Source organism: Oryctolagus cuniculus, chromosome 1, assembly GCF_964237555.1.
Source record: "Oryctolagus cuniculus chromosome 1, mOryCun1.1, whole genome shotgun sequence".
In the NCBI taxonomy this organism is placed as follows: Eukaryota; Metazoa; Chordata; class Mammalia; order Lagomorpha; family Leporidae; genus Oryctolagus; species Oryctolagus cuniculus.
This window is the reverse complement of record NC_091432.1, coordinates 30,458,932-30,486,579: the sequence shown is the minus strand read 5'-3', so window position 1 is coordinate 30,486,579 and position 27,648 is coordinate 30,458,932. Positions and strand designations below refer to the sequence as shown.

Genomic DNA, 27,648 nt, shown 5'->3' with positions numbered 1-27,648 from the left:
CTAGTTCCGGTAGGGGTGCCGGATTCTGTCCCGGTTGCCCCTCTTCCAGGCCAGCTCTCTGCTGTGGCCAGGAAGGCAGTGGAGGATGGCCCAAGTGCTTGGGCCCTACACCCGCATGGGAGACCAGGAGAAGCACCTGGCTCCTGGCTTCGGATCAGCGCAGTGTGCCAGCCACAGTGCACTGGCCACGGCGGCCATTGGAGGGTGAACCAATGGCAAAGGAAGACCTTTCTCTCTCTGTCTCTCTCTCTCACTGTCCACTCTGCCTGTCCAAAAAAAAAAAAACAGCTCAAGAAACTCATCAATAACTAAACAAATAGCCCAGTTAAGAAATCGGTAAAGGAAATGAACAGGCATTTTCCAAAGGATGAAATTCAAATGGCCAACAGACACATGAAAAAAATACTCAGGATCACTAGCTATCAGGGAAATGCAAATCAAAACCACAATGAGGCTTTACCTCACCCCAGGCAGAATGGCAACCACCCAAAAAATCGAAAAATAACAAATGCCAGTGAGGATGTAGGGGGGAAAGGTACGTGAATCCACTGTTGGTGGGCATGTTAAATGAGTACAATTATGGAAGAGAGTATGGAGATTGCTCAGAAATATGGTAATAGATCTACCGTGTGACCCAACCATCCCACTCCTGGGAATTCACCCAGATAGAATGAAAGTAGCATATGAAAGAGTTATCTGTACCCACATGTTTATTGCAGCTCAATTCACAACAGATAAGATATGGAATCAACCCAGATGTCCATCAGCTGATGACTGGATAATGTGGTGTATAATACACTATGGAATACTACTCAGCCATTAAAAAGAATGAAATCCTGTCTTTTACAACAAAATGGACACAACTGGAAACCACTGTGCTAAGCTAAATAACCAGTCTCAAAAAGACAAACATATTTTCTCTGACATGTGGCAGTTAATATAGAATATATATATATATAAAGATATAGATATATATAGGAATGAAACAGACATCTTGTTATATGATTGTTGCTTCCAGCACTTGCTTATACTCCTGTGGAACTGTGGTCTTCCTCCATGTTACTTGTTGAATATTATGGTTGGTGGTGAACTAAGCCTGTGATTAGAGTAGATTGAAAGTATGTCTTTGTAAAAGTTAAAGAAAAAAAAAGAAAAGAAGGAAGAAGCGGGATTGAGGGAGAGGGGAAGGGAGGCAAGTATGGTTATCGTACCTATGAAATACATGAAATCTGTTCTGTTTATATTAATAAAATTTTTAAAAATAGTTAAATGTCATATTCCTGGATCCCAATCCAGACCTAGTCCTCACAGTCTCTTGATGCAGAGTCTAGGTCTCTGCCCTTCAAACAAGTTTACTTCTTGAGAATCACAGGCCTATTATTCTGCTTTCACTATTTCTAGGGAAATGTGTTACAAAAAAATTCACCCTCCTCCAGTCGCTGGATCGGTTCTCACCCTGCTCTGGTCTAAAGACAATATGATAGACCAAAGACATAAGCCTCAGCCATTCTCACTCATTGCCCAAAAGATAGATCAACATTGGGATGTATTCCTTGCCCTGGATCTTAATTGGGTCTCACACCCTATAGCCTTCATACCCCACCCCTGCATTCTTTTCCAGGTTCCCAAGTACCCCCCCCCCCAATTCCAGGAATTCACCTCTGCTTGCTGCCCCCTACCCCGCTCCCATCCCCAACCATCCTAAAATATAAAAAGGCCTGGCCCCTAGGGGTCGCGGCCTTGTGCCCCGTGTTCCATCTGTGTGCACACGGGCAGTTGGTCACCCACCTCTACAGATTTGTTTTCTCTGAATAAATTCGGTCTGGCTGTGAATTCATGCACTGCCTCCTCTCTATTCTGTGCCTCTTCTCCTAACATTTTGGTGCCCCATGTGAGGAGGCACCAACCTATAACTCTCTTCCTAACACAGTAACCTTGACGTCTTAGTGACCTTGAATGGAACTCTGAACTCCTTGGCTACACTATGGACCCACTACCGTGGAATCTGCCCCTCTCTTATGCTACCGAACAACCACAGAGAAGACACCTGCTGCAGCATTTGCCCAAAGCCTCAAGAGGATGGAGGCTCAGAGATGACAGTGCCGATGTCACTGCAGTTGCAGAAGGTAATGTGGATGAAGGGCTTTGGAAAGAAAAAAATGCATGTTTGTCAGACATTTTCATTTTTTTGCCGTGTCTTTGAAAAGGCTTTGGCTAAGACACAGATGACAAAGGGAGCAAAGGAGACAAGCGATGGTGTCTCCTCCCGAAGCCCACACACACCCAGCCTTTGCAAGCAGGCTGCTCATGCTGGTATCATGGCATTCTCGGTTCCTCCCACCTGCTTTTAGATTTCCTACTCTCTTTTCTCGAAGGCCACCTGTCTTCATTTGCTTTCTGATATTATGACAAAAAGTCTGATATCAGATAATTTATAAAGAATAGACATTTGCTTGGCCCATGGGAGGCTGGGACACCCAGAAGCATGGGGTCGGGACCTGCTCAGCATCCCATGAGGGCCTTCTTGCTGCAACATATCATAGTACAGGGCCTCACAGGACGAGGCAGGGCAAGTGTGCTCAAGAGAGCTCCCTTTTAGAACAGAGTCACTCCCTCAACAATGCATGAGTCCATCAGTGGATTAATCCAGTCTTTAGGGTGGAGTTCTCATGACCCAATCACCTCCCAAAGATCCTACCTCCAAATAGCATCAACATGAGTTTAGGGATTAAGTTTCTAACATATGAACTCTGGGGAACACATTCAGACTGTGGCACCTTCTCTTTGAACACCACTTTATAAAACATGCCTCCCCTCCTGCTGCTTCTCTTTAGAGACACAAATTCCACATTAATAGCTAAAGGCAACAAAACACCAATTATAGCATCTTGGAGGAGCTCCCAGTTGCCATTATCCTCAACAACTGTGATGCTAGGAATCCTTGAAGGACAGCTGCTTCTGAGTTACTTCAGACTTTAGAATATGAGTTGAATAGATCTTATTTTAATAGAAATAATGACTGCAAAATAACTCAATAATGCATATAAAACTACTTGGCAACAGAACTCAGTCAATATTGTATCAACCGAAGCATTAGCATGGCAACACTAAACTATTAAAGCTCAAGCTACACCCTAAAAATGCCACAGGGAGTTCCCCAGACCCAGGAATTCTACAGATTGTCCCACCTGTTCCTGTTTTTCCACATGTTAAAATCCTCTAAGTCAGAGTACATTAGGGCTACACTGGTGATCTCCATCTACCGCAGCTTACCTCTTTGCCAAGATCTTCCAGCGTTACCGTTACTACCTTCACTTCCAAGTTCACTGATACCAGGCAAAAGCCAAATTTTCCTTCTCCTGTTGGCAGCTGGCCAGCAGCAGATGTCAAGTGCAGAGGGACATGCAATGAGGGTGATGCATTTCTAATGGTATGTCCAATGGGTCCCTAGGCTCTGAGCTGGCAGCAACTCCAGGCAGGCTAGCCTTCATTATGGTTAGCGTCCCAGCTCTGCAAGCTGTAATGAGCCCATCTTCATTAGAGCTACCTCCTCCAAGTCTGCAAGCCAGAACAAGAGGAAGGGAGCTTCTTTCCACTGAGAATTTTTGGCCAGCTTCACCCTTGAATCACAAGTGGATGGGCATGAACGACATTTCATCTTCATATCTCTAAGAGGCCTCAGTGTTTGGGGTGCAATATTTTTGGCCCATAACCGTCTACCCTGCAAGACATTGTCTCCTAATCCCTGCACAAATCTGCTACCCACAAGGCCCTTTTCTCTCTTTTTTTTTTATACAGGCAAGCTAGACAAAGAGAGAGAGGGAGAAAGAGAAAGAGAGAGAGAGAGACAGAGAGAGAGAAAGAGACAAAGAGAAAGGTCTTCCTTCCATTGGTTCACCCCCACAATGGCCGCTACAGCTGGCGCTGCGCCGATCCGAAGCCAGGAGCCAGGTACTTCCTCCTGGTCTCCCATGCAGGTGCAGGGCCCAAGCACTTGGGCCATCCTCCACTGCCTTCCCATGCCACAGCAGAGAGCTGGACAGGAAGAGGAGCAACCGGGACAGAATCTGGCACCCCAACTGGGACTAGAACCTGGGGTGCCGGCACCACAGGCAGAGGATTAGCCTAGTGAGCCACGGCACCAGCACAAGGCCCTTTTCTAACAAAGATACAAAGGCGCAGCACAAAGAAGGCATCTTCTGTAAGGCTGGAAGGTGGATGCACGATAAAACCAGAGGGAGTGAGCAAATCACAATAAATCAATATATGGTGAATCCATAGGTTTCCTCTTTTTCTCCAACAGGTAATTGATAACCACTAGAATGAGACTGTGAACTGAGGAAGTGAGCCTCAATAGGACCATGTTGGTTCCATGCTACTATAGATGAAAACACCCCATCACTCCTTCTCTATTCCTTGTGGATCTTATACTAGTAGGAAAAGGCAAGAGAAGTGGAAGAGAACTTTAACTTCCTGAGTGCTCTCTTTTTTGCCAGACACTATGCTAAATATTTTAAATGGATTATCCCACTTAATACACCCAATAAACTTATTCTATAAACACAATGATCCTGCATTACAGACTGAAAGGTGATAAGGACATATTAGAAAGATCAAGTAACTCACCAAAGAAAACCAGCCAGGATTCAAATCCTTGCCTGTGTAATACTCGATATTCCATGCCAATAGACACTCATACACAGACACACAAATATCTACAATCCACATCTTCACCTTTAGTTTCTGTGTATGTGTGTGTGCACATGTAAACTGGAGTACAACCATACCAAGACAGATACACCAAAGATAATTCCATATAGACTGTGTGCAGGGGATTAATCTTTGTGGAGATCATTGGTTCCTAAAGTCCAAATAGGCAGAGTATTCTTTTTTTTAATATTAACTTATTTATCTGAAAATCAGAGTTATAGAGAGAGAGAGAGAGGGAGTGACAGAAAGAGAGACCTTCCATCCACTGGTTCACTCCCCAGATGGCTACAATGGCCAGTCCTGGGGCCAGGCTAAAGCCAAGAATATTCTTTAAAGGAACAAATGATTTTATTCCTTCCCCATTGCCACTTCAGTCATCCCAAGCAAAACCAATCCAGCCAGAGAGAGAAGGCAACAATGCCAGGGCCCAGAAACCATGCTGCATGACAACTGGAACAATACTTAGCCGAGATAGAAACAAAGTAGGGCCCAGAAACAGCAAACAAGTGAGGGAGAACAACTCAAAATCATGTACAGACTCTACGGCATACAGCCCCAGTGTAAACAGCCAAACCACTCCCAGGTTGTACAAATCAGGTTCATGGGCAAACCCAGGAGCAAGCACTGTGATACTGAAGACAAGCCTCCATGGGGGAGGGAGAGGGTGAAAGGACAACTGGTGATGAATGGACCTTAGATTCAATGCCCCTCGGGAGTCAAACAATGCCCAAATAGTCTCCTTATTTTAAAGGCGACTCGGTGCGGGGGGGGGGGGGGGGAGCACCCAGGACACATCTCATTGGGAAGGCAAGGCACAGCTCTTACCACTCCCTAAAGCGGCCATATCACTGTGAATGGTCACTAATCGGACTCATGCTCAGTTTTCCCAAGGATCCCAGACATTACTCCAAGCAAGCTGAACACAGAAAATGAATTTTCTCCATGACCCACATAGGTCAGTGCTAGTGAGGACTCTATTCACAGCAATGAGGAAGTGCCACCATCTCCACGGTTCTTTCAACTCCCCAGGGAGTCTTATGTGGTAAGGACATTCGTCTTCTAGCCCACATCTCAGCAAAAGTCTGGCGAGGCACCTTCTTAATCTTTCCTCTGCAATGGTGAAATAGTCATCATGTCATTCATTATGGGCAAGAGTTCCATGAAGCACTAATTCCACTGGATGGCATAAGTTCTTATCAATAAAAGGCTCTGTGGTCAAACAACTTTGTAAAATGCTAAAAGTGTCTTTATTGTGGGACTTTGCAGATTCTTTAATATTCTTTATGCACAGCCGATTTCCACATCTCTTAGATTTATTTCATCATAGCATCTTCAGTTCTGTTTGTTTTCATCGATTCTCTCCCAGAACTAGTATTCCATGAAGCCTATTTTGGGAAATGGCAGACTGAACTATGAGTTCTCTTAAAAGATTACAAGTGTCTTTAGGAACATGATTTTGTCTTACTCATCTGATAGCCTCGGCATCTAGAACAAGTCTGGCCCCCAAGAGATGCTTGATCAACGCTGCTGAATGAATACATGGACACAAACAGATGAGGCATGTGTGAATCCCAAGGTGAAGGCTATTTGTGATGACTGGTGTTAGAATCCTTTATTGCTGTGACTTTTTGGAGTCTATTGTACAGCATGCGGAAATCTATTGGGTCCATTACTGATGAATATGTTTGTTTATTGCAGTTTCTATCTCATTTCCACAAGGGCTTACCCATTTCATTCTTTTATTTTTTTAATTTATTTGACAGGTAGAGTTATAGACAGTGAGAGAGAGACAGAGAGAAAGGTCTTCCTTCAGTTGGTTCACCCCTCAAATGGCCACTAAGGCCAGCGCTGTGCCAATCCGAAGCCAGGAACCAGATGCTTCCTCATGGTCTCCCATGTGGGTGTGGGGCTCAAGCATTTGGGCCATCCTCCACTGCCCTCCTGGGCCACAACAGAGAGCTGGACTGGAAGAGAAGCAACCGGGACTAGAACCTGGCACCCATATGGGATGCCAGTGCCACAGGCGAAGGATTAACCAAGTGAACCATGGCGCCAGCCCCTCCCATTTCATTCTGTAAGTGGATTGTCCTAGGGAGCCAGGTGTGCACAGATGGGAGTACTGAACACCATTTGGAAGTAGGCAGTCAACCCCCCTAAGAAGCAAAAAATCAGACTAAGAAGTCCTGCAACAAAGATTCTTCAACACTGGCCAATTCCTCCCTTCTGCTTGCAGCCAATAGAGCCAAGGGAGTGTTAGAAAATACAGGAGTAGCTGTTACCAGCCATAAGCTAAGTTTAGGCAACTTGTCCTAGAACATTTCAGATGCCCCCCACCCCATCATTGTGAAGTCCTGTTGAATCCCATGAAGCAGGAGACAAATGATTCCCTTCAGAGCAACTCTCTGAAACAGAAGAAGAACTGAGCTTGAAAAACAATGACACTTTAGCTTCTTGGAGTCCTCAAACAATTCATTTGATTTGAAGCAAACCAGGCCAGTATCCACTGTCCTCCAGTGGTTTTTTCACTAAACTGGCTGGGATTTTTTTTTAACCTACCATAAATTTAGCTTAGGAGGACAACTGTTGCGTCTCCCCATGAGCTAAAGTTAGCTGAACGCGTTGTTCAATAGGTCTGGCAGCAGCAGCACCTCTGGTTTTCCAATCACCAAACTGACTGACCAGGCTTCAGCTAACACTGACACCTGCTGCCAAACCACTAAGTTGATCCTCGGAGCCAGCCAGGACCTCAGAGAAGGGCATGATGCAAACAGCAAGGCTGCGGGAAGAAAGGCCTTTATCCAAGAAGGGTGACTAAATCAGGTTTTTTCACTTGTAGCCCAGCCAAAAGGATCTCTTAACTACTCGGCATAAGATCCAGGACATTGCTGTCTGCCGGACAACAGATCTTCATTCAAGCACTGGATGAACCGGCTAAAACCCATCCTACCATTAATGGAAAGGGATGGAGCTACCATCCCCTGTGATTTCCATCAACTATGTTATGCCAGAAAGGAAGAAAAAAGCGCTTCCTCTTACTTATTCCAGGACTGCTCCTACCCAATTCATGGCTTAAGAGTTTAGGTATTAATGATCTTGACAGAACAAAGCCGTAAAGAAATGGAGACACATAGTGTCGGGGCTGGACTTGAAATCTGTCTCACCCTCAATTCTGGTCTTCTGCATACAGACACATGATTTGGATTTTAAAGAGTATGGTACAAAGAAATTTGCACATCCCACACCTTATCAGAGTAAGGGATGCGACACTGGGGACAGCTAGCTCATAAGCTGGTTGGGTTTTTGGTCCTCTTAGCACCCCTGTTTTTCTTTAGGGATTGACTCCTCTCGGGTTCCATGTGGCCCCACATTGATATTTCTGTTCCTTTTCTGCATCTACTCCACTCACCCCCATAAGGTGAGTACATGACCTTATTTGCACCAGTCTGAGCTACTGAAGTGTTCCCTTATCATTCAGCTAAAATACAGCCAGCTCATCTGTTCTAGCTGGACCTGCTCCTTACTGTGGCAATATTGGGTAGAGTTTTAGGGCACGACTTATGTAGGCAGACCAGCTGGTGTCAAAACATGGACATCCAGCATGTGACCTGGGCAAGAACTGAAACTCTGTGCCTAGGTTCCTTTGTGCAGGAACTGGGGATGACAACAACAGTACTGGCCTTCCAGGTCTGTTGTGAGGATTACATAAATACACAGAAAGCCTAAGAGAGAATGCCTGGCATTTTCCTCAAAGTCAATCACTTATTTGGGTGGTCAAACTCAGCATTAGGACTCTTAGCATAGGATGGAAACCCTTTCAAAAAGGCTACCACCACTGGTGTTTCTATCACTAATGGTCAAACATTTGATGAGCAACTCCTATCTACTTCACTCTCAACCCTGAGAGTTGAAGTAGACTCTGAGTCTGTCTCACAAATATTTGCAACCTAGAAAGACAAAAGGAGAGTTTGGTGGGGGTAGCAGAAAATCACACTGAATCAGAAAACAGAATCTCTCCAGCCACTCTAATTCTCTGCTCTACTTGCGAGGTTTTGCTTACAGGTATGAGGTCTGCTTTGTCCCGTATGTTCTGTTGTTTTCCCTAGATTGATTTATTGATTTGTGTCTGTGTTTGAAAGAGCAACAGAGAAAGGAGGAGAGACAGAAAGAGAGGGATCTTCCATCTGCTGGTTCACTCCACACATGGCCAGGCTGAAGCTAGTCAGGAACTCCATTTGAGTCTCTCACAAGGGTGCAGGGGCCCAAGTACTTGGTCCATCTTCCACTGCCCTCCCAGGCACAATTGAAGGAAGCTGCATAGGAAACAGAGTAGGCAGGACTCAAACTAGCATTCTTATATAGGATGACTGTGTCCCAAGCCATGGCTGAACCCCACTGCACTACCACGCTGGCTCCTCTCCTGTGTTTTCTGCTTATTTCTCTCCATTATCAACCTGCAACTTTGGCCCCAATCTTGTGAAGACTGACAAACACAATTATGGGACACAGAGCAGGTTTGGAATCTGATAGACTCTCTGCCTCTGATCTGTTAGCTTTCCACACCCCAGCTGGCCTCTGTCGTCTGCCCTGGAGTTCAGGACCTGGAATGTATAAACACTGGATTCCCCTCCCCTTTAAAGTAATCTAAGAGGGGAGGGAGGTCGGGTGCTTGTGATTTTCAAACATCTTACAGAGTGAAGGTGTGAGCTCCTTCCTCGCAAGGAGGGAATGGAATATAACCTTCCCTCATTTAGCCATGCCATGGCACACTTCCCGACTTGAGCACACCCCACATCTAGAGCTGCTCTCAGGGGAGGCAAGTAGAGACATTTTCTTTTGCATGGTATTGGATATCCCCAGTGGGGCAGATGGAAATAATTTTTGACTTAAGATCACCCATTAGGGGAAAGGTGTTGTGGTGTAATGGGTAAAGCTGCTGCCTGCAATGCCAGCATTGCATATGAGTGCCGGTTCGAGTCTCAGCTGCTCCACTACTGATTCAACTCTGCTATGGCCTGGAGAAAGCAGTGGAAGATGGCCCAAGTGCTTGGGCCCCTGCTACCCATGTGGGAGACCTGGAAGAAGCTCCTGGCCCAGCCTCAGCTGTTGTGGCCATCTGGGGTGTGAACCAGCAAATGGAAGATCGATCAATCTCTCTCTCCCTCTGTCTATCTCCCTCTGTGTAATTCTGACTTTCAAATAATAAATAAATCTTTAAAGAAATCAGTCATAAGCCCCTCCCCAGCCCCAACACCATTTGGCCATTTCTGTCTTGCCAGTGTAACCCAGGGATAGATGTAATTAAGTGAACCCAGAATCCAGGCCTGTGGCATTCCAAAGCCCTCCCCCAAGGTGTCTGGGTATCCCCAAGGGACATGGATGCTTTAAGTTGCCTCTGGTCTTGGGTATCCATGCCCAAAAGTTATGTGCTCCCAGCCTATCAACTCAGACATAACACTTAGCCGCATCTCATTTCTTTCTTTCTTTTTTTTTTTTTTTTGGACAGGCAGAGTTAGACAGTGAGAGAGAAACAGAGAGAAAGGTCTTCCTTCCATTGGTTCACCCCCCAAATGGCCACTACGGCCAGCGTGCTGCGCCAATTCGAAGCCAGGACCCAGCTGCTTCCTCCTGGTCTCCCATGCGGCTGCTGGGCCCAAGCACCTGGGCCATCCTCCACTGAACTCCCAGGCAGGAGCAACCGGGACAGAACTGGCGCCCCAACCGGGACTAGAACCTGGGGTGCCAGCGCCACAGGCGGAGGATTAGCCTAGTGAGCCACGGCTCCAGCCCATCTCATTTCCACCAAAAGTTCACGCTAAAGGGCATTCAAGAGAAGAAAAGATCTTACTAAAGAGTTGGAGGTCACAAAGGTGAGATTATGCGCCAAGAAAAATGTGCATGACAGTATACTAGATGCTTATAAATTAGATGCTAATGCAGTGGATGCTTTTAAAAGTCCTGTTAGCCAATCAGTCCTTAGTACTTTGACCCACTGTACTTTTCCCCATTCAGCATGCACTCTCCCTCTCTCTTTTAGTCTCTGCCTAGTCCCACTCAGGAATGGAGAGCAAGTACTCAAATTCTGGCACAGCATGTGAAGCTGCGGCCTGCAGCGCCAGCATCTTATATGGGCACTGGTTCCAGTACCTGCTGCTTCACCTCCAGTCCAGCTCCCTGCTAACGCACCCAGGAAAGCAGCCAAAGATGGCCCAAGTCCTAGGGCCCCTGCACCCACGAGGGAGACCCAGATGTAGCTCCTAGCTCCTGGCTTTGGCCTGGCCCAGCCCTAGCCATTGCAGCCCTTTGGAAAGTAAACCAACTAATAGAAGGGGTGTGTGTGTGTGTCCCTCTTTCTCTATAACTCTGCCTTTCAAATAAAATAGATTTTCTTTTAAAAAAGCCTCAGATACTTATACCATCAGCTTCTCTTTCTCTCTTTCTCTCACACTCAGGAATGGAGATCAAAAACTCAAATACTGGGACCAGCCTTGTGGTATAGCGGGTTAAGTCCCTGATTGCAATACTGGTGTCCCATATTGGAATGCTGGTTCCAGTTATGGCTGCACCAGTTCCGATCCAGTTACCTGCACCTGAAAAAGCAGAAGATGGCCAAGTGTACCTGGGAGACCTGGATGGGAGTTCCTGGCTCCTGGCTTTGGCCTGGCCCAGACTTCGCTGTTGCACCTATTTGGGAAGTGAACCAGCAGATAAAAGAACTCTCTCACACACACAAAACAAAAACAAACAAACAAAAAAAGGCAAAAAAAAAAATCCTCAAATGCTGGTAAGTTCTCACAGGTATCACAGGCAGAATGAAAAGATGGAATGTCAGATCAAAGAGAGGATCCAACCTCAAGGTGTTCAAGTTCAAAATATTTCTGCACACTGCATCCTACTAAATACTCCTATGGGACTTGTAGCCCAAAGGTTGCCCATTTCTGTCCTTAGCTCATAATCTCCCTCTTTGGCACAGCCAGCCAAGACAGAGCAACAGTGCTGCCAAAACAGGTCATCCAGGGCTCTCTCAATCCTGCATCCTTTGTCTCCTGAAACCTTGCCAAGGTGAGATGGGCACCAGCACAATCAACCCACGTGTTGGATGTGAGCATATATCAGCCAGGTGACAGGTGAACTTGGGCTCAGAAACTACACAGTCTTGACTCTCACAAGTCCTACTTAGCTATGTCGAATTTTTTTTTTTTTTTTGCTGTGAAAAACATGCATAGCAAATTACTCTTCCAAACATGTTTAAGTACATAGTTCTATAGCATTGAGTTACATTCTTTATTTTTTTATTATTAGCAATTTATTTTGACTTATTTGAAAGGCAGAGAGACACTGAGACAGATCTTCCAGTTCACTTCTGAACTGCCCACAACAGCCAGAGTCAGGCCAGGCTGAAGCCAGGAGCCTGGAACTCAATCCAGGTCTCCCACATAGGTGAGCAGGACCCAAGTACTGGAGCCATCACCTCCTGCTTGCCAGAGTACACATGGACCAGAAGCTGCATTGGAAGCAGAGGTGGGACTTGAACCCAGGCACCCTGGTATGGGATGAAGGAGTCCCACATAGAGTCTTGTTTTTAAGATTTATTTATTTGAAAGGCAGAGGTAGAGGCAGAGGCAGAGGCAGAGAGAGAGAGAGAGAGAGAGAGAAAGATTCTCCATCTGTTGGTTTACTCCCCAAATGGCTTCAACGGCTGGAGCTGGGCCAATCTGAAGCCAGGAGCCAGGATCTTCTTCCAGGTCTCCCATGCAGGTGCAGGGACCCAAGCACTTGGGGCATCTTCTAATGCTTGCCCAGGCCACAGCACAGAGCTGGATCAGAAGTGGAGCAGCCAGGACTTGAGCCCCTGCCCATATGGGATGCCAGCACTGTGGGTAGAGGCTTAACCACAGCACCAGCCCCACCATGTGGAGTCTGATCCACCATGCCAAATGCCTGCCTCTGAGCCACACTGATTGGCAGCCATTACTATCACACATCTGCACACTTTTTCCTCACCCCAAACTGCAACTCTATACTCACTGAATAATAAATCCCCACTGCCTCCCCCCAACTCCCACCCTTTGCAACCACCTTTCTGTTTTCTGTCTCCACCAATTTGACTATGCCAGGTGCCTTCCCCAGGTGGAATCCCACCACATTTGTCTTTTAGTTCCTAGTTTCTTTCACTTAGCCCACCACCTTCACATTGCACTCACGTGACAGCATGTATCAGAACTGCCTTCATTTTTAAGGCTAACGGATATTCCAGGGCATGTATAGATAGTTTGGCTTATCCATTAATGAACATTTTGGCTCTTGGCGGGCGCCGCGGCTCACTAGGCTAATCCTCTGCCTTGCGGCGCTGGCACACCGGGTTCTAGTCCCAGTTGGGGCGCCGGATTCTGTCCCGGTTGCCCCTCTTCCAGGCCAGCTCTCTGCTGTGGCCAGGGAGTGCAGTGGAGGATGGCCTAAGTACTTGGGCCCTGCACCCCATGGGAGACCAGGATAAGCACCTGGCTCCTGCCATCGGATCAGCGCGGTGCGCTGGCTGCACCGGCCGCAGCGGCCATTGGAGGGTGAACCAATGGCAAAGGAAGACCTTTCTCTCTGTCTCTCTCTCACTGTCCACTCTGCCTGTCAAAAAAAAATTAAAAAAAAAAAAGATTAATGAACATTTTGGCTCTTGGGAACGATGCTGTTTTGAACACTGGTGTCCCAATATCTGTTCAAGTTCCCACTGTCAAGTCTTTTGTGTCAATAACCGGAAGGGGAACTGCCCCATTGAATTTTTTGAGAAACCATGCTGATGTGTGCCTGCGCTGGTCCTAGAACTGCTTCTGAGCCTCGTGTGCAAAGCAGGGACGACGACAGCACCTAACTGAATGCCAGCAAAATGTTTACTTTCATTCTCCTCTGCAGTCAAGGACGAGTTAAAATGACCTCAATCGAAAAAAAAAAAAAAAACTCTAAAGTCTCTCTCAGCTCCTAGAATCCATGATCCCACCATGAAATTATGCTCCTGTCGGGGAAGCCAGGAACTCCCAGAGTATATATTAGGGCAACACCCTCTTCACGAACCCCACAAAAATCCACCCGTGCCGCGAAGGCCCAATTTTCATAGCTCTCCGCGAGGAATTTGCTAGCCCATCCCATTATAAACTAACATCTAATTTTTCTTGCCACTCCCTCGCCCCTGCTTGCTTTCCACACTCCCTGGCTCAGCCGGCTGCTCCTGCCCACTGAGTATCTGCACTTCCACGGTTCTTCCCCTGGGGCGGCTGTGTCCCTTCCCCACAAGCCAATGCGGAGTTCTCGGTCCGGGGCTGTATTCCCTGGAGACCCATCTCTTCCATGAGGTTCTCCTGTGAGGCAGAGTCACGCTGGCAGAGTTGGGTCCTCCCCCCACCATCTCCCTCCGCCCCCCGCCCACGCTGTTGATGTTAGTTTATCGCTTGGCCCACTCTCCAACTTTTGTCACATGCCCGTGAGCAACAGCCACCTCCCGGCACATCCCAGCGGATGTTTACATGTCATCGAATGCTCTTTTTTAGAAAACTAATTAGAGGGGATGAGAGGCTTCCAGGCTTTCCCTGACAGGGCCAGCTTCGGAATTCCAACAGGGAGTGGACTTGTTCGTAAAGAGTTTCCTACCCTGTCCCTCTGCCTTCCCTGTCAACGAGCCCGGGGACGCACAACCACCACCACCTCCTTGCTGCACGCGAGAAGCAGCTCAGGGTTGACCAGCAAGACAGACAGACAGACAGACAGACAGACAGACACACACACACACACACGACCAGCAAGCCACACCCACCCACCCCTCGCCAGAGCTTTTCCAGAGCGAAAGGTAAGAGAGCTTCTCAGGTCAGGGATAAATGGCTTTTTCAGATCCTGGACTAGGAAAAAAGCAGCAGCTGAGTGGTGCTTTTTCACTTGGATGAGTTTGAGCCGCCTCACCTGCCACGTTGGGAGCACGAATGCATTCCTCAGGCACTGACTCCGCGGAGCCCTGGCGCTCTGAGAAGAACCAAGTCCCCTGGAGTTGGTCCAAGGCCACCCCGCCCCGTCCTGGAGGTTTGGTTCCAAATGTCAGAGCCGGAACATCGGGAAGTCTGGGTGCAAAGTCGTCACTTAGCCCCCGGGGCAGGCGTCTAGCCAGTGAGTAGCAGCCCCTCCAGATGTCATGGAAGCAAAACTCGAATTCTTGGTAGGAGTCACTGAGGAAGGCTTCAGTGGGGGCAGATGGGTTCTCGGCAGAGGGCAAGAATTAACCAGGGTGGGCTGTGGGGGTGGGGTCAGGGGTCTCCAGGTTTACTTGGTCCTGAAGGCACGTGCCTCGAGCTGTGCCCCCCCAACCCTGTTGCATTCTCAGGCACAGGCACGTGGCCACCACCTGCAGCAGCCGCACACCCACCTCTCAGGAGAGCAGAGGGGACAGACAGGTGGCCAGTACAGGAGGCAGGCAGCAAAAGCTAACATGGGCCCTGATCCCGTGCCAAATGCCCTGACTGCTCCCACCTGAGCATCTCAGCCCCCCCCCCATCTTGAGAGGCCTCTGCTCACCTGCTGATACCGCAACCCTAAAGGCACATAGGGACCAAGGCTCCTGAGAAGTCCCCCTGTGCTGCCTGCCAGCTGGTGACTACAATTCAAGCCTGGGTGTCCCTGGCTTCTGCCCTGAGTTGTGTCAAAGGTCTCCATGGGGTGGGGTGCTGTCTGGGCCACACCCCAGCCTCATCTGCCCCACCCCCAACCCAGTCCATTTAACCTGGGGATTGCAGCTCAGAGAATCACCTGTTAAAGAAGCTAGAACAGATCCCAGTCAATCACAGGGCATCACCCCACCCATGCACCCCAACTCCACCCCCAAGAACTTACACTTTTAACCTCAGCCTTACAGGAAGGGGTGTGGATGTGCTGAGTGGGTCCCTTAGCCCCCCAGGTTTCACTTAGCAGGACGGGCCAGGATGGACGCCCCTGCCACCTCTGCCCTGCACTCTGCACTCGCTTTTTCATTCCCTTGCTTCTTTCCTGCTCACCTGGGGGGAGGGGGGCGTGTTTTAGGGGAAACTTTGCTTTCCAAAGTCAGATGGGGAACTCACAAGGACTTGATTCTCCAAGGAAATGTGGTACTTTCAAAAAAAAAAAAAAAGATAAAAGCAAAGAGCAAATAAAATTGGAGCCGGTCCCATCCCCGAGAGAACGGAGTCCCACAATTAGGGAGGACAAAACCCAGCCCCATCTCAGGGGAAGCAACAGGCGTCCCAGCACCACCAGCCCAGCCCCCAAAGCTGGCACTGGAGAAAGCCACACCCCCCCCTCCCCGCCCAGCCTTGGGACCCTCGCACCCCATGGGGAACCCGCCCCCTCCTGGGCCGTCCTGGACGCTGAACAGTACCTCTTGGCAAGGACGAGATGAGAAGGAGCTGCAGGAACGCGAGCCCCAGCTGCGGCCACCATCCCAGCTCCATCCTCCCCGCGGCGGCGGTGCCCGAGCGACTGCCAGGGAGAGACGCGAGCGGAGGGCGAGCGTGCTGCCGGCGGGCAGGCGGCTCTTACAGGGACCTCCCCGAGCCCCAGCTGAGCGGGAGCTCGGATTTCAGCTCGCCAGGCTCTCCCATCCTCAGCGGCGGGGAGCCACCTTCAGCCAGAGCGACGACGTCAGCCAGAACCTCTGCTCGCCGCCGCTGCCTTAACCCTTGCGCGGCTCCGGGAGGGGCGGCCGGCCAAGCGCGGAGGCTGGGGCTGGAAGAGCAGCTGGAAGGGCAGCTGCGAGGCCTTCACCGGGCAGGGAGGGCTCCCTCTGTCGGGGAGGAGGGGGTGTAGCCAGCAGCGCCCTAGGTGGGGCAGAGGAAGGCAGGGCTGTGGGACAGCACAGGTGAGGCTGGGAGCCCCCCATTGGGAGCTGGTTGTGCCACCTCTGACTGCCTGATCCAGTGTGGCCTGGGAGGAGGGGGCTTGGGGGATGGCAGGAGAAAGAGAGCCCCCCTGAGCCCCTCACCCCCACCCCAGTACTTCTCCATCCTCAAGCTCTCCTTGTCTCTTAGTTCCAAATGAACACAGGCTGGAATCAGGGTGCTTTGCAATACAGGCTGCTGGCAAACTTCCCCCTCTTCCCACGAGGCCCAAGAAGGTGGGCCCCTGAGCACAGGATAGGCAGGCCACCAGGCCAAGGGCTAAAGGTCCCCAGCTCTGGGCCGGCGCTGTGGCATAGTGGGCTAACCCTCTGCCCATATGGGTGCCAGCTGGTGTCCGGGCTCCTCCACTTCCAATCCAGCTCTCTGCTATCGCCTGGGAAAGCAGTGGAAGATGGCCCAAACTTGGGCCCCTGCACCCATGTGGGAGACCCAGAAGAAGCTCCTGGCTCCTGGCTTTGGATGAGCTCAGCTCCAGAGGTTGCAGCCATTTGGGGAGCGAACCAGCGGATGGAAGACCTTTCTCTCTGTAATGCTACCTCTCAAATAAATAAATAAAATCTTAAAAAAAAAAAAAAGGTCCCCAACTCCACCCCAACTCCACTAGGAGGGGTCAGGACGAGGGTACAAGTCAGCAAATGACATCTTGAAGTGAGGAAGAATGCTTTACAAGATGCTAGGAGACTGCTCAGATTAGCTTCTCTGTGCCAGGTGTCCAGGCATGTCCCCTGCAGTGTCCAGGCATCTTCCTGCATTAACTCATTTATTGTTCACAGTGAGCCTGTCCTCTCCAGAGAGATAGGGATATTGAGCCAGTGAAGGGTCAGAAGGTCAAGGACCACAGCCAGGGTTTGAACTCAGGAGGCTTAGGTGCAGAGGCTGTGGCCACTGCCTACACAGCTTCTTAGGCCACTGTGTATACAGGATTGTAATGAACCCTTACAGTCACGGTGCACCAGGTGGTACCATCCACGAATCCTGGATGCAGAGCTGAGGACTCAGATTAGGCGACTTACTCAAGATCACTCGGCTAGAAGTGACAAGGCAACACTCACACTCAGGTGCAACCCAGAGCTGGGGCGTGGGGCCACGGAGGGCCCCAGCTGGTCTTGTCAGATTAAGGACCAAAGTTGAGAAAAGCGAGTGACTGTTTGGGGACAGGGCTAGTGGGGAGGAATCCCGGAGCGGGACGTCTTGACCTGCACTCAGAGAGGGAAAGTTGCTCTGTCCGTGGAGAGTAGAGAGGTTTTTCTAGGAGACAAGTGGCCAGAGCCACTGAGGAATAGTGGGTGCTTCTGTGTTTATATCATAATTTATATCCAGACTTTGCCACAGAAGATCTGTGGCCATGTATTCCATTAAAATGCATTTTAAACAGTTTTGATAAATAGAAAGGCAGGCATAGATACAGACGCAGATATGCAGGGCAAAATCAACTGAAGAAAGAAACCCAGGGGCCGGTGCTGTGGCGTAGCAAGTGAAGCCACCACCTGCAGTGCCAGCATCCCATATTGGCGCCAGTTTGTGTCCCAGCTGCTCCACTTTTGATCCGGCTCGCTGCTATGGCCTGGGAAAGCAGTAGAAGATGGCCCAAGTCCTGGGGCCCCTGCACCCATGTGGGAGACCTGGAAGAAGCTCCTGGCTCCTGACTTCTGATTGGCCCAGTCCTGGCTATTGTGGCCATTTGGGAAGTGAACCAGTGGATGGTTCACTCAGTAACTCTCTCTGTAACTCTGCCTTTCAAGTAAATAAATAAAAAAATCTTTAAAAGAAGAAGGTGGGTGAGGGGAGAGCCAGAAAAGAGAATAGACAATGTGGATGTGTGATTTGGTCATGGCAGAGATCAGGGAAAGACTCTCCATGTGGCCCGTGTTTGAATTCTATTCTCTATTTTGAGGAGGCTCCTAGTGGTTTAGGAGCAAGGAGTGCTGGGCCCAGAGCAAAGCCCCAGGAAGGCAAATCACCCTGGACCATTGTGAAGCCTGGAGGAAGGAGTGAGCAATGGACGCGAACCAGAACCCAATCACTTGAGCCCTCACTGCTGCCTCCCTGGGTCTGCATTGGCAGGGAGCTGGAGTCAAGAGCTGGACACTCCAACGTGAGCCACAGACATCCTAAGAACTAGGATACGTGCCTCCTCCGACGTTCGCTATTTCTGTTAAGCTTATCTCCTCCTCTCACTCATACTTATTGCAAACATATCAGGGAAAAACTAAATCACAAGAGAGATTGTGGGTGAAGAAGGCAAAGGGGCATGCTGAGAAGTGGGGAGTGATACCTGGAATTAAGAATTATGTACTTACAATCAAAAATCGACAACTGGCTGTGGTCGATGGAGTCAGGCCACCCATTTAATTGCAAGTCCTAATACCCACTAATTTTCACAGGAAAGAATGAGTCACTAAACAAAACCTGTATCTTTCCAGGGCCATCAGGGAGGCACAGTAGAGATGGCTTGTCAGTGCCAACAGCTCCTGCATCTCCAGACTGTAACTCATGCAGATCAGCAGTTGAGCACAACCACACACTCGAGAAACCAAAGGAAAGAAGGCTGGAGGGAAACTGGTCTGCAAACCCAGAGAGGCATCCCAGACCTCTGGTAATTAAGCTTGGTTTTCAGCAGTTGCACAAAACACAAAGTTCAAGTCAAGCAGGGCCAGACATGGAGAAGGGTAGCCTGTGGGAAAGACAAAGGGCTCTTCCACTGGAGCCTGCTTAACTGGCCCCACCACGAACGTCGCTAGCCCTAATGAATCCCGGCTGTTCACCTACACACCAAGCAGTCGTGTTCTGCCTCCAGGTCTGGCTCAGCTCCACTGCCTTTCCACAGGGAGCCGGGCAAGGGGGTAGGTGCGTCTGTGGGTCTTTCTCTGGCCACATTCTTTCTGCTCTATGTCATTCTTCATGCAAATTGCTGAAATCCAGCAAGCTTCCCTGCTCCATGGGCAAATGCTCCTGAACCACTCAGGGAAACCTGCTCTTGACTTCCATATGTATGTTTATAAGCTTCAAGTTTTTGTGTAAAAAAGTTGTCTGCCAGGCAACTGAATTGTCAAGCTTTACAAAAGACACACAAAATGTTGACCACAGTCTGGGTGATTAGCTCAAGAGTTAAAAAGTAGGGAAGGAAACAAACAAACAAAAAAAAGAGTAAGACAGGGGAACAGGGTACAGTGGCACAAGAAAGGTGCTACAGTCAACAGACCCCAGTAAAGATCAAGGCTCCTAGTGGACATGGAACTTGTGCAAGGTCCCTGGCCCCTCAGGTCAAGTTGTGCAGTTTCCTCATCTATAAAGAGGAGGTAGTGATTACCTTATAATTTTGGTGAGAAGATTCAAGTGAGGCTGGTGTACATAACAGCAGTCAATGTTGACTATTACTGCAACTGCCTGTGAACACCCTACCTTGCAGTTTTCAAAAAATCCTGCCTTCAGGTAATCAACTAAAATTAAACTAAAATCAGTGCTGTTTTCCTCAGGTGCATAATGTAACTTAGTTTGCTATATTGATTGGGGGAAAAAGCATGTCTGAAAAATATATTGCATTATACTTGTGTGCTTCCACTTGGAGGTCTACAGGCAGTGTGTCTGCTTGCAGGTAAAACTCAGAGGCCTGTTCTAATTGGAACCAGCCCAGGACCCAGAAGAATCCCCTGGAGGGTCCTTGCATCAAATGTCTGTTTCAATCTTGCCACATTAGTCACTGGTTTGTGTATAAAGCAACCCATCTCCTTCTGTGAAAAGAAATAAAAGAGAAATTTCAGATTCTTGTTAGGTAAACATCATTCATTCACTTCTTGAACTCAATTTATTTAATGCTTTTGACATGTGTCATTTCAAGTCCTGGGAGTATAGCTATGTATAAAACTTGTGTGGTCCCCCACGTGTGGACTCACACACCAGATAGCAATGAGACATTGAGTAAATGTGATGGGCAGGACTAGCAAAAACAGAATGTTCTGGAAGCTAGTAATGGGGGGCTCAATCTTGTCTGGATCAGAAAAGCTTCCTTGAGGAAGTGACATTGAACTTGAGACCTAATAAAAAAATGAAGGAAGAGAGAGTAGAGGACAGAAGACAAGAAGGGACCATGTAGATGGAGGTAGGTCTTGAAAGCAAAGAATTGTAGAAGAGCAGCAGGAAGAGCAGGAAGCAATCAGAGGGCAGACAGTGGCTGTTTGAAGTTTAAAGATGGCTCTATGATTGATGGCATGTGGAAGGTAACAGTGGAGCAGCAGTCAAGGTGACTCTCAGGACCCGAGTTGTGGAGGAGCAGGTAAAGCTGCCACCAGAGATGCTGGCATAGCATATGGACACTGGTTCGAGTCCCAACTGCTGTACTTCCTATCCAGCTCCCTGCTAATGGCCTAGAAGAGGCAGAAGAAGATGTTCCAAATGTGTAGGCCCCTGTACCCATGTGGGAGACCTGGATGAAGCTCCTGGCTCCTGGCTTTGGCCTGGCCCAGCTTTGGCTGTTGCACCATTTGGGGAGTGAAACGTAAATGGAAGCTATCTTTCTCTCTCTCTCTTTCTCTCCCCCCCCCCCATCACCCCTTCTCTCTCCCTGTCTCTTTACCAAAGCCCTGTGGAGAGGAGCTGAAGCTTCCTGACAACAGTCATGTAAATCATCTCGGGAGCCGGTGCTGCAGCCCTGGAGAGCACTACGGAGGGAACCCTAACCTGCGGACCACCCTGCTAAGCTGCTCTCAGATTCCCGCCTCTCCGAAACCGTGTGAGATAATAACAAACCATGTTGCTCTAAGGTGCCGAATTCCTGACACAGAGTCTTAGTGTATTTGCTCTGCCACAGCAACAGACCATAAAATGGGTGGCTTCTAAACAACAGAAATACACCCACAGTTCTGCAGACTGGGAAGGCTGGGATCAAGGGGCCAGCAGGTTCCATTTCCGCTGAGTTGATCACTTCCAGGGTCAGGATGGCGACTTCTGGCTGTGTGATCATGTGGTGGAAGGGAAGAAACTCTGATCCCTTCAGGTCCCTGCTGTGCTCTGAATGTCTGTGCCCACTGCATCCACCCCCACCCCCGCAGAAACAAAATCCATGTATTGAAACCCAATCTCCAATGCGCTGATGTTAAGCTGTGGAACCTTTTGAGGATGGGTGGATCATGAGGGCAGAGCCCCCAGGAGTGGGATTTGGGCCCTTACCAAGGAGCCCCGAGGGCATGACGTGAGGGCACCCTCCAGACATGGAATCTGCTTCTCCCTTCATCTTGGACTTATAAGTTACCCCATTGATGGCATGTTTGATATAGCAACCCAAGCACATTGAGACAGCCGTTTATAATGGGAATAATCCTGAATTCACGAGAGCTCCACTCTCCCAGCCTAATCACCTCCCCAAAGCCCCATCTCCTAACACCATCACTTTGTGTTGTTTCAACAAAAATGTGAGAGGTCTGCAAACCCTCAGACCATAGCACATGACAATAAATGACAAATGCAAAAGCAAATATGAGTTGGAGAAGAAACTAAAACTGCCTACACCCCAGGAAACCTGCAGCCAAATGGGACCGGGAAGCCCATCTGCAGCTCAGGGACTCCACGGTGAGAAATGCCAAAGAGGAAGACTCACAGTTAGCAGGCTTCCAGCTGCTCAGAACAACAGCCCAACTCATGTGCCCCAAATAATGAGCAGCTTTATTATCTCCCGTGACAGTAAGTCCCCAGTGGGGTGGCTGCAGAGCTGTTCAATTCTGCGGCTGGAGAGCAATGTTAAATACTGCCACACAAACGACCAAAAGATACAAATAGATACAAACAGCCTGCAAGCATTTACCCACCAGCTCCAAATATAGAAAAATTAGGATATATTGTATGCGAATGCAAACATCCCATTCGACTATGAAAACACATAAAAGAAATAACTCTTTAACCTCAAGGCAGCAATTCCCACTGAAAAGGGGCTAGTGTGGGAGGCAGGGCCTGTCTTCCACAACATGGCGCTGAGAGGAAAGTAAACAAATTTTACACAGCTGCTTCATCAATTTGACTAAGAAGCTGCAGGAGCTGATCCTACCTCTGATTGGAAGAGAACGGCGTGCTCAACACGTGGACAGCGGAGCACGGATTGGTGGGAGAGGACTATAAAGGGAGAGAGCGACGTCTCGGTTGGGGTTGGTGGGTTGGAGAGTTGGTTGGAGAGCTCGCTGGGGAGTTCGTTACCTCGTTCTTTCTTTCTTCTCTTTACTTGTTCTTGCTTTACTGTAGAAAAAACCGACTGAAAGGGAATAACAGCGTCTGGTCCGGTGCCGCTCCTCCGTGAGTGGAGGAGCGACAGCTAGGACATCTCAGGTAAAATATGGAAGAAGGAGAGGTGAAGTCGGAGGTAATGGAAGCAAAATGTTAACATCTCATTCATCTTGGAGTCAAATATGGAGGTGTCTGGACTATTTTGCATGTTTGAGTTATTTATATTTTATAGTGCTGTAAGGATGACATAAGAGGGGGCATGTGGGAAATATTTCCTAATGTGTGGAGAAGCCAAGAACGTCTTAAAAATTATCTTGTTGAAGAAAACATTTTGAATGTCTGTCAGGCACCACTCCAGGTGGTAGGAACAGTGCGATGAGCAAGACAGAGGGTTCCTATTTCATGGACTTTACATAGTACTGGACAATGATGCTTCTTCATCTAATAAATAAGGAAGACAAGATGGTGAGAGTATTGTGTTAGAAACAGAGATGGTGGAGTCTTGTTGTACAGTGAGTTAAGCCTCCACTTGGAATTCCCATATCAGAATGCCTGAGACTGAGTAACCCCTGAACTTCCTGCTAATGCTAATTAATGCTAATTGGCTTCCTGCTAATGCTACTGGGAAGCAGCAGAAGATGACCCAAGTACTTGAGCCGCTGCCACACACATGGGAGACCCAGAGTTCCACTCTCCTGTCTTTGTCTTAGCCCAGCCCTGGCTGCTGCGGGCATTTGGAGATTGAATCAGCAGATGGAAGATGTATATCTCTGTGTCTCTCCTTCCCTCTATGTCATCCTGCCTTTTAAATAAACTAAAATTTTTTTAAAACTAACTTTGATGTATTACTTGAAATGAAATGGGAATATGCTACAAAGTGACTCATTACTGTGGTTTGTAGAATCAGAATAGGCCTCTCTGAGTAGGGAATACTTAAATGGGAATCTGAGATTAAGAAAACAACACCAAAGAAAAACAGCCATGGGAGCACCTACGAGAAGGGTGTTTTAGGCAGAGGGAACAGCTAATACAAAGGCCCTGAGCTGGGTATGCCTTTATTGAGTTTTAGGATAACAAAGAAGGCAAATGTCATTGGTCCAAAAGAATTAAGGCACTTCTCAAGTTAGTGGGAAATGGAATTAAAAGATATTTTTAGTTTAATGAAAAAAAATTTTTGAAATGCATGTGTATTTTCTTCATAATACAAATTTTCCATGAACTTCTAAATTACTATTGCACCTAAACAACTCTTTAAACAAGACAGAGTATGAAGAGGATCGGGGAAAATCATTAGGACAATCTAGTGAAGCTTTATATCATTGGCATATTACTTTTCAGGCATCAGAGAATCCTTTGAGAATTCAATAGAAAGCTATAGGTCCTAGAGAAATACACAACTATATCAATTTTTGCTAGCAAATTTTAGGATATGTGAAGTCTATCCAAAAGTGACCTGGATTTGAGTCAAATCTGCCTTCTTCCCAGGCAGCCCGGTCAATGAAGGTTCAGGGTAAAAGCCTCTGAAGCTGTCATCCCCACCCCCAACCCCTGCAAGACAGTGAATGAAAACCAATTCCCATTCCAGGGGGTTGGTAGAGTTGGAGGATCTAGTGAGGCAGTGCTGGTCATCTTTTCCATCTCTCCCTATCCCCATTCAGTTCACCAGTCTGGCCCTGCAGTGTGTATGACCGTAGACTACCACATACTCAACCAAGCAGTAGTTTCAATTATGGCTGCCTACAGAAGGCACGTGGTATGCATCTGTTAAGAATAAGAATCATGGGGCTGCATCATGGTATAGCTGGTAAAGCCATTCCTGCAATGGCGGCATCCCTTATGGCCTCTGTTCAAGTTCTGGCTGCTCTATTTCCAATCCAGCTCCTTTATAATGTGCCTGGTAAAGCAATGGAAGATGGCCCAAGTCCTTGGACCCCTGCACCCATGTGGGAGACAGGGAAGAGTCTCCTGGCTCCTGGCTTCAGTTTGGCCCAACCCTGGCCATTGTGGCCATTTGGGAAGTGAACCAGCAGATGAAAGATATCTCCCTCTCTTTATCTCTGTCTCTGTCTCTCTCTCTCTCCCTCTCTCTCTCTGTAACTCTGCATTTCAAATAAGTAAAATGAATCTTTTTAATAAAAGATTTTATTTATTTGAGTGTTAGAGTTACAGACAGTGAGAGGGAGGGACAGAGAGAAAGGTCTTCCATCTGCTGGTTCACTCCCCAAATGGCCTCAAGGGCTGGAGCTGAGCCAATCCAAAGCCAGGAGCCAGGAACTTCTGGGTCTCCCATGCAGGTACAGGTTCCCACTTGGGACATCTTCCACTGTTTTCTCACGCCATAGCAGAGGGCTGGAATGGAAGAAGAGCAGCCAGGATTAGAACCAGAGCCCATATGGGATACAGGCAAAGTATTAACCTACTGGGCCAGAGCGCTGGCCCAAAAGAAGTCTTTTTTAAAAAAATAAGAATCAAAAATAATTTATGCTCGTGTGCAATGGCCAATAACATGCATGCCCTGAACTGTCCTAGGTCTATGTCCTATGTTCTTATCACAACAGAGTCCAAAGAAACCTAGACCATGTGGACATCCTTTCAAATATCACACTGATCCACCCCATTAATGACAAAGCAGGAAGAAGAAGAGGTGGCCAGCACACTGGAGATCTTGGTAAAGCAACTCATACCAGACGGGGAGAGAGAAACCCTCTGAGGCCACAGAACAAGGCATGTGAATAAGATGATTATACATCTACTGAGGAGGGGCATGCTGAGAGAGCCTGTTGAAAGTAAACATTAAATCAGTGCCTCCTACATCCTCCACCTCAAAGACTGACGTTCCATGTCTGTCAGGCCCCTTTGGGTTGAGTTCTGTAGGCAGCATATTCTCTGGCCAGTCATGTTTCTCCAGCCCATACCCTGGAAGCCCTGGAAGGTAGCCAACTTTGCTCGGCGCCTGGTATAAGAAAGGCATCTGCAGCGAATCCAGACTCCAGTTCAGGCAGCTCTGCCACTTGGAGCATAAGCTCTGGCAGACAGACCACCTGGGGTTGGAGGTGTCAGTGATGGGGAAAGATGTGATACGGATCTTATGCCAAGCCCCAGAAGCAACACAGGGCCCAGAGTTTCCGGACCAAAGTCATGCCATCTGCAACACACAGTTATATGCTTTCCAAGGAACAAACCCTGAAGTGTTGTACTTTGGTGAACACACAGAACACTTGGCTCTGAAGAATCAAATGACCAGGAATATGGAACTTCCCCTTAAAAGCTGAGACCCAGCAGACCCTCCCAGTGCCAAAGATGCATAGGCCCTCAATAGTCCTTCCAAAGATGGGAACAGTCCATCTGAAATTGAGGCCAAACACGGCCCGAGGGCACAGTGGTGAGCAGAAACTCGAGCCTCCCATGCCATCCTCTGTGATGTTCCAGGCTCCTCTCACCTCGCACATATGGCCCTGTGGTTAAGGGGATTCCCTTGCCGGTTGCTTTGTGGATGAAACGGGATGGTATGTAGTGTAGGCTGAGGTGCATCCCGGCCACATCCAGGAGTGGACTTGGAAGACACTGTTAAGGGTTCATCTTTCCAACGACTAGAGCTTTGAGTGGTGCCCATGGGTCATCTGTCTTGGGGGAATATGAGTCAATTCAAAGAAGCCAGTGAAGGACTTTGCTGGCTGCTCATGAGCCTGAAATGAAATGGACCAAACAATTGCAGGCAAGGTGCAGAGTAGAAGCATGTTGATAGGCGTATGGGGGTGGGCAGCAAGTGTAACCAGAAAGTGTGCTACAGGTGGACAAGAGCGCATCCACGCTGGATGAGACATTGAACAACTGAGTTGACGTTAGTGCATGTTTATCATCAGCCACCCAAAGCCGACATGATGGCCATGAATGCAATGGTCAAGGTAGCTGAGATAAAGTTACCCATGGAACAGCAGCCTCTGCCCATGGCCATCTGCCATCTGCCCATGGCCAGTCTGACTACTGTAACCTCTGAACATCCAACCTGAAGGCAACGGGGCCCTTGTTGAGCTCCTGATAATACACGACTTTGACCTAATGGGACTGAGACAAGGACCAGATTCCTTACAAGATCTCAAATAGTACCAGTGATGCTGGTCTATGGGCTAAAGTTTGAGCAGTCTGGACCTAAAGGAGCAGAAGTTACCTCCTTCTAGGTCAGAGGCTGGATAGTGATTGAAGAGAAAGTTCTTTCAACAGGCTATAAGGGAGAGGCATGGAGATAGTTAGCAGACAACAATATTCCCTTTAAGCAGCATTGAGAGATGGCTGTGACTTCGAAGCTGGCATCCATGCCCTTGGCCTGACTTGATTAGGCAGTCTCTCGAGGAGGGCTCCCTGGGAAGGAAGGGGTTACTCTATGGCAGGCAGCTTCGAGATGAGTAGCATGAATCATGTTGCCTCTTGAGATTTAGGATTTTCAGCAAAGTCTTGTCTCTTCCCCCTGCACCACTGGCTTGACCATGAACCTTAAACTTTCCATCTTGAGTCTCCATGAGAGCTACAGTAGAATTGTTATCAGGGGAAGTGTGCTGCTCTCCAAAGAAATTAGAAGGCAGGAGGGATCTGTCAGGGGCCCCCATAAATCCATGTCCACGCGTGCCTCCCTTGGGCTCTGCAAGCCTCCTTCAGCCCTTGTCCCTCACAGTGGGCCCCCGAGAGCCTCAGGACAGCCATAAGTCAGACTGGACTGGGGCTGTGTTGACACCCAGCCCCTGGCCAATGTCTCTCTGGTGGACTGGGCCCTTTTACCTGTGACTTGGCTCTGGACTCTTTCTCTTATCATGTTTCATTGGAAAATCTG

At 48.4% G+C, this 27,648-nt stretch overlaps 1 protein-coding gene across 2 annotated transcripts in view; it reads right to left on the bottom strand.

The window, feature by feature from the left end:
- The window catches only part of PAMR1 (peptidase domain containing associated with muscle regeneration 1), a 95,227-nt gene extending 78,724 nt beyond the window's left edge, over positions 1-16,503 (bottom strand). Inside the window, exon 1 of one of the 2 annotated variants that reach the window (XM_008269766.4) lies at positions 16,094-16,503. In XM_008269766.4, the coding sequence (XP_008267988.2) occupies positions 16,094-16,166 (73 nt within the window). In that variant the 5' untranslated portion in view covers positions 16,167-16,503. The remainder of the gene's footprint in view (positions 1-16,093) is intronic. The other variant, XM_008269767.4, reaches the window with a different exon arrangement.
- Positions 16,504-27,648: the final 11,145 nt, after the last annotated feature.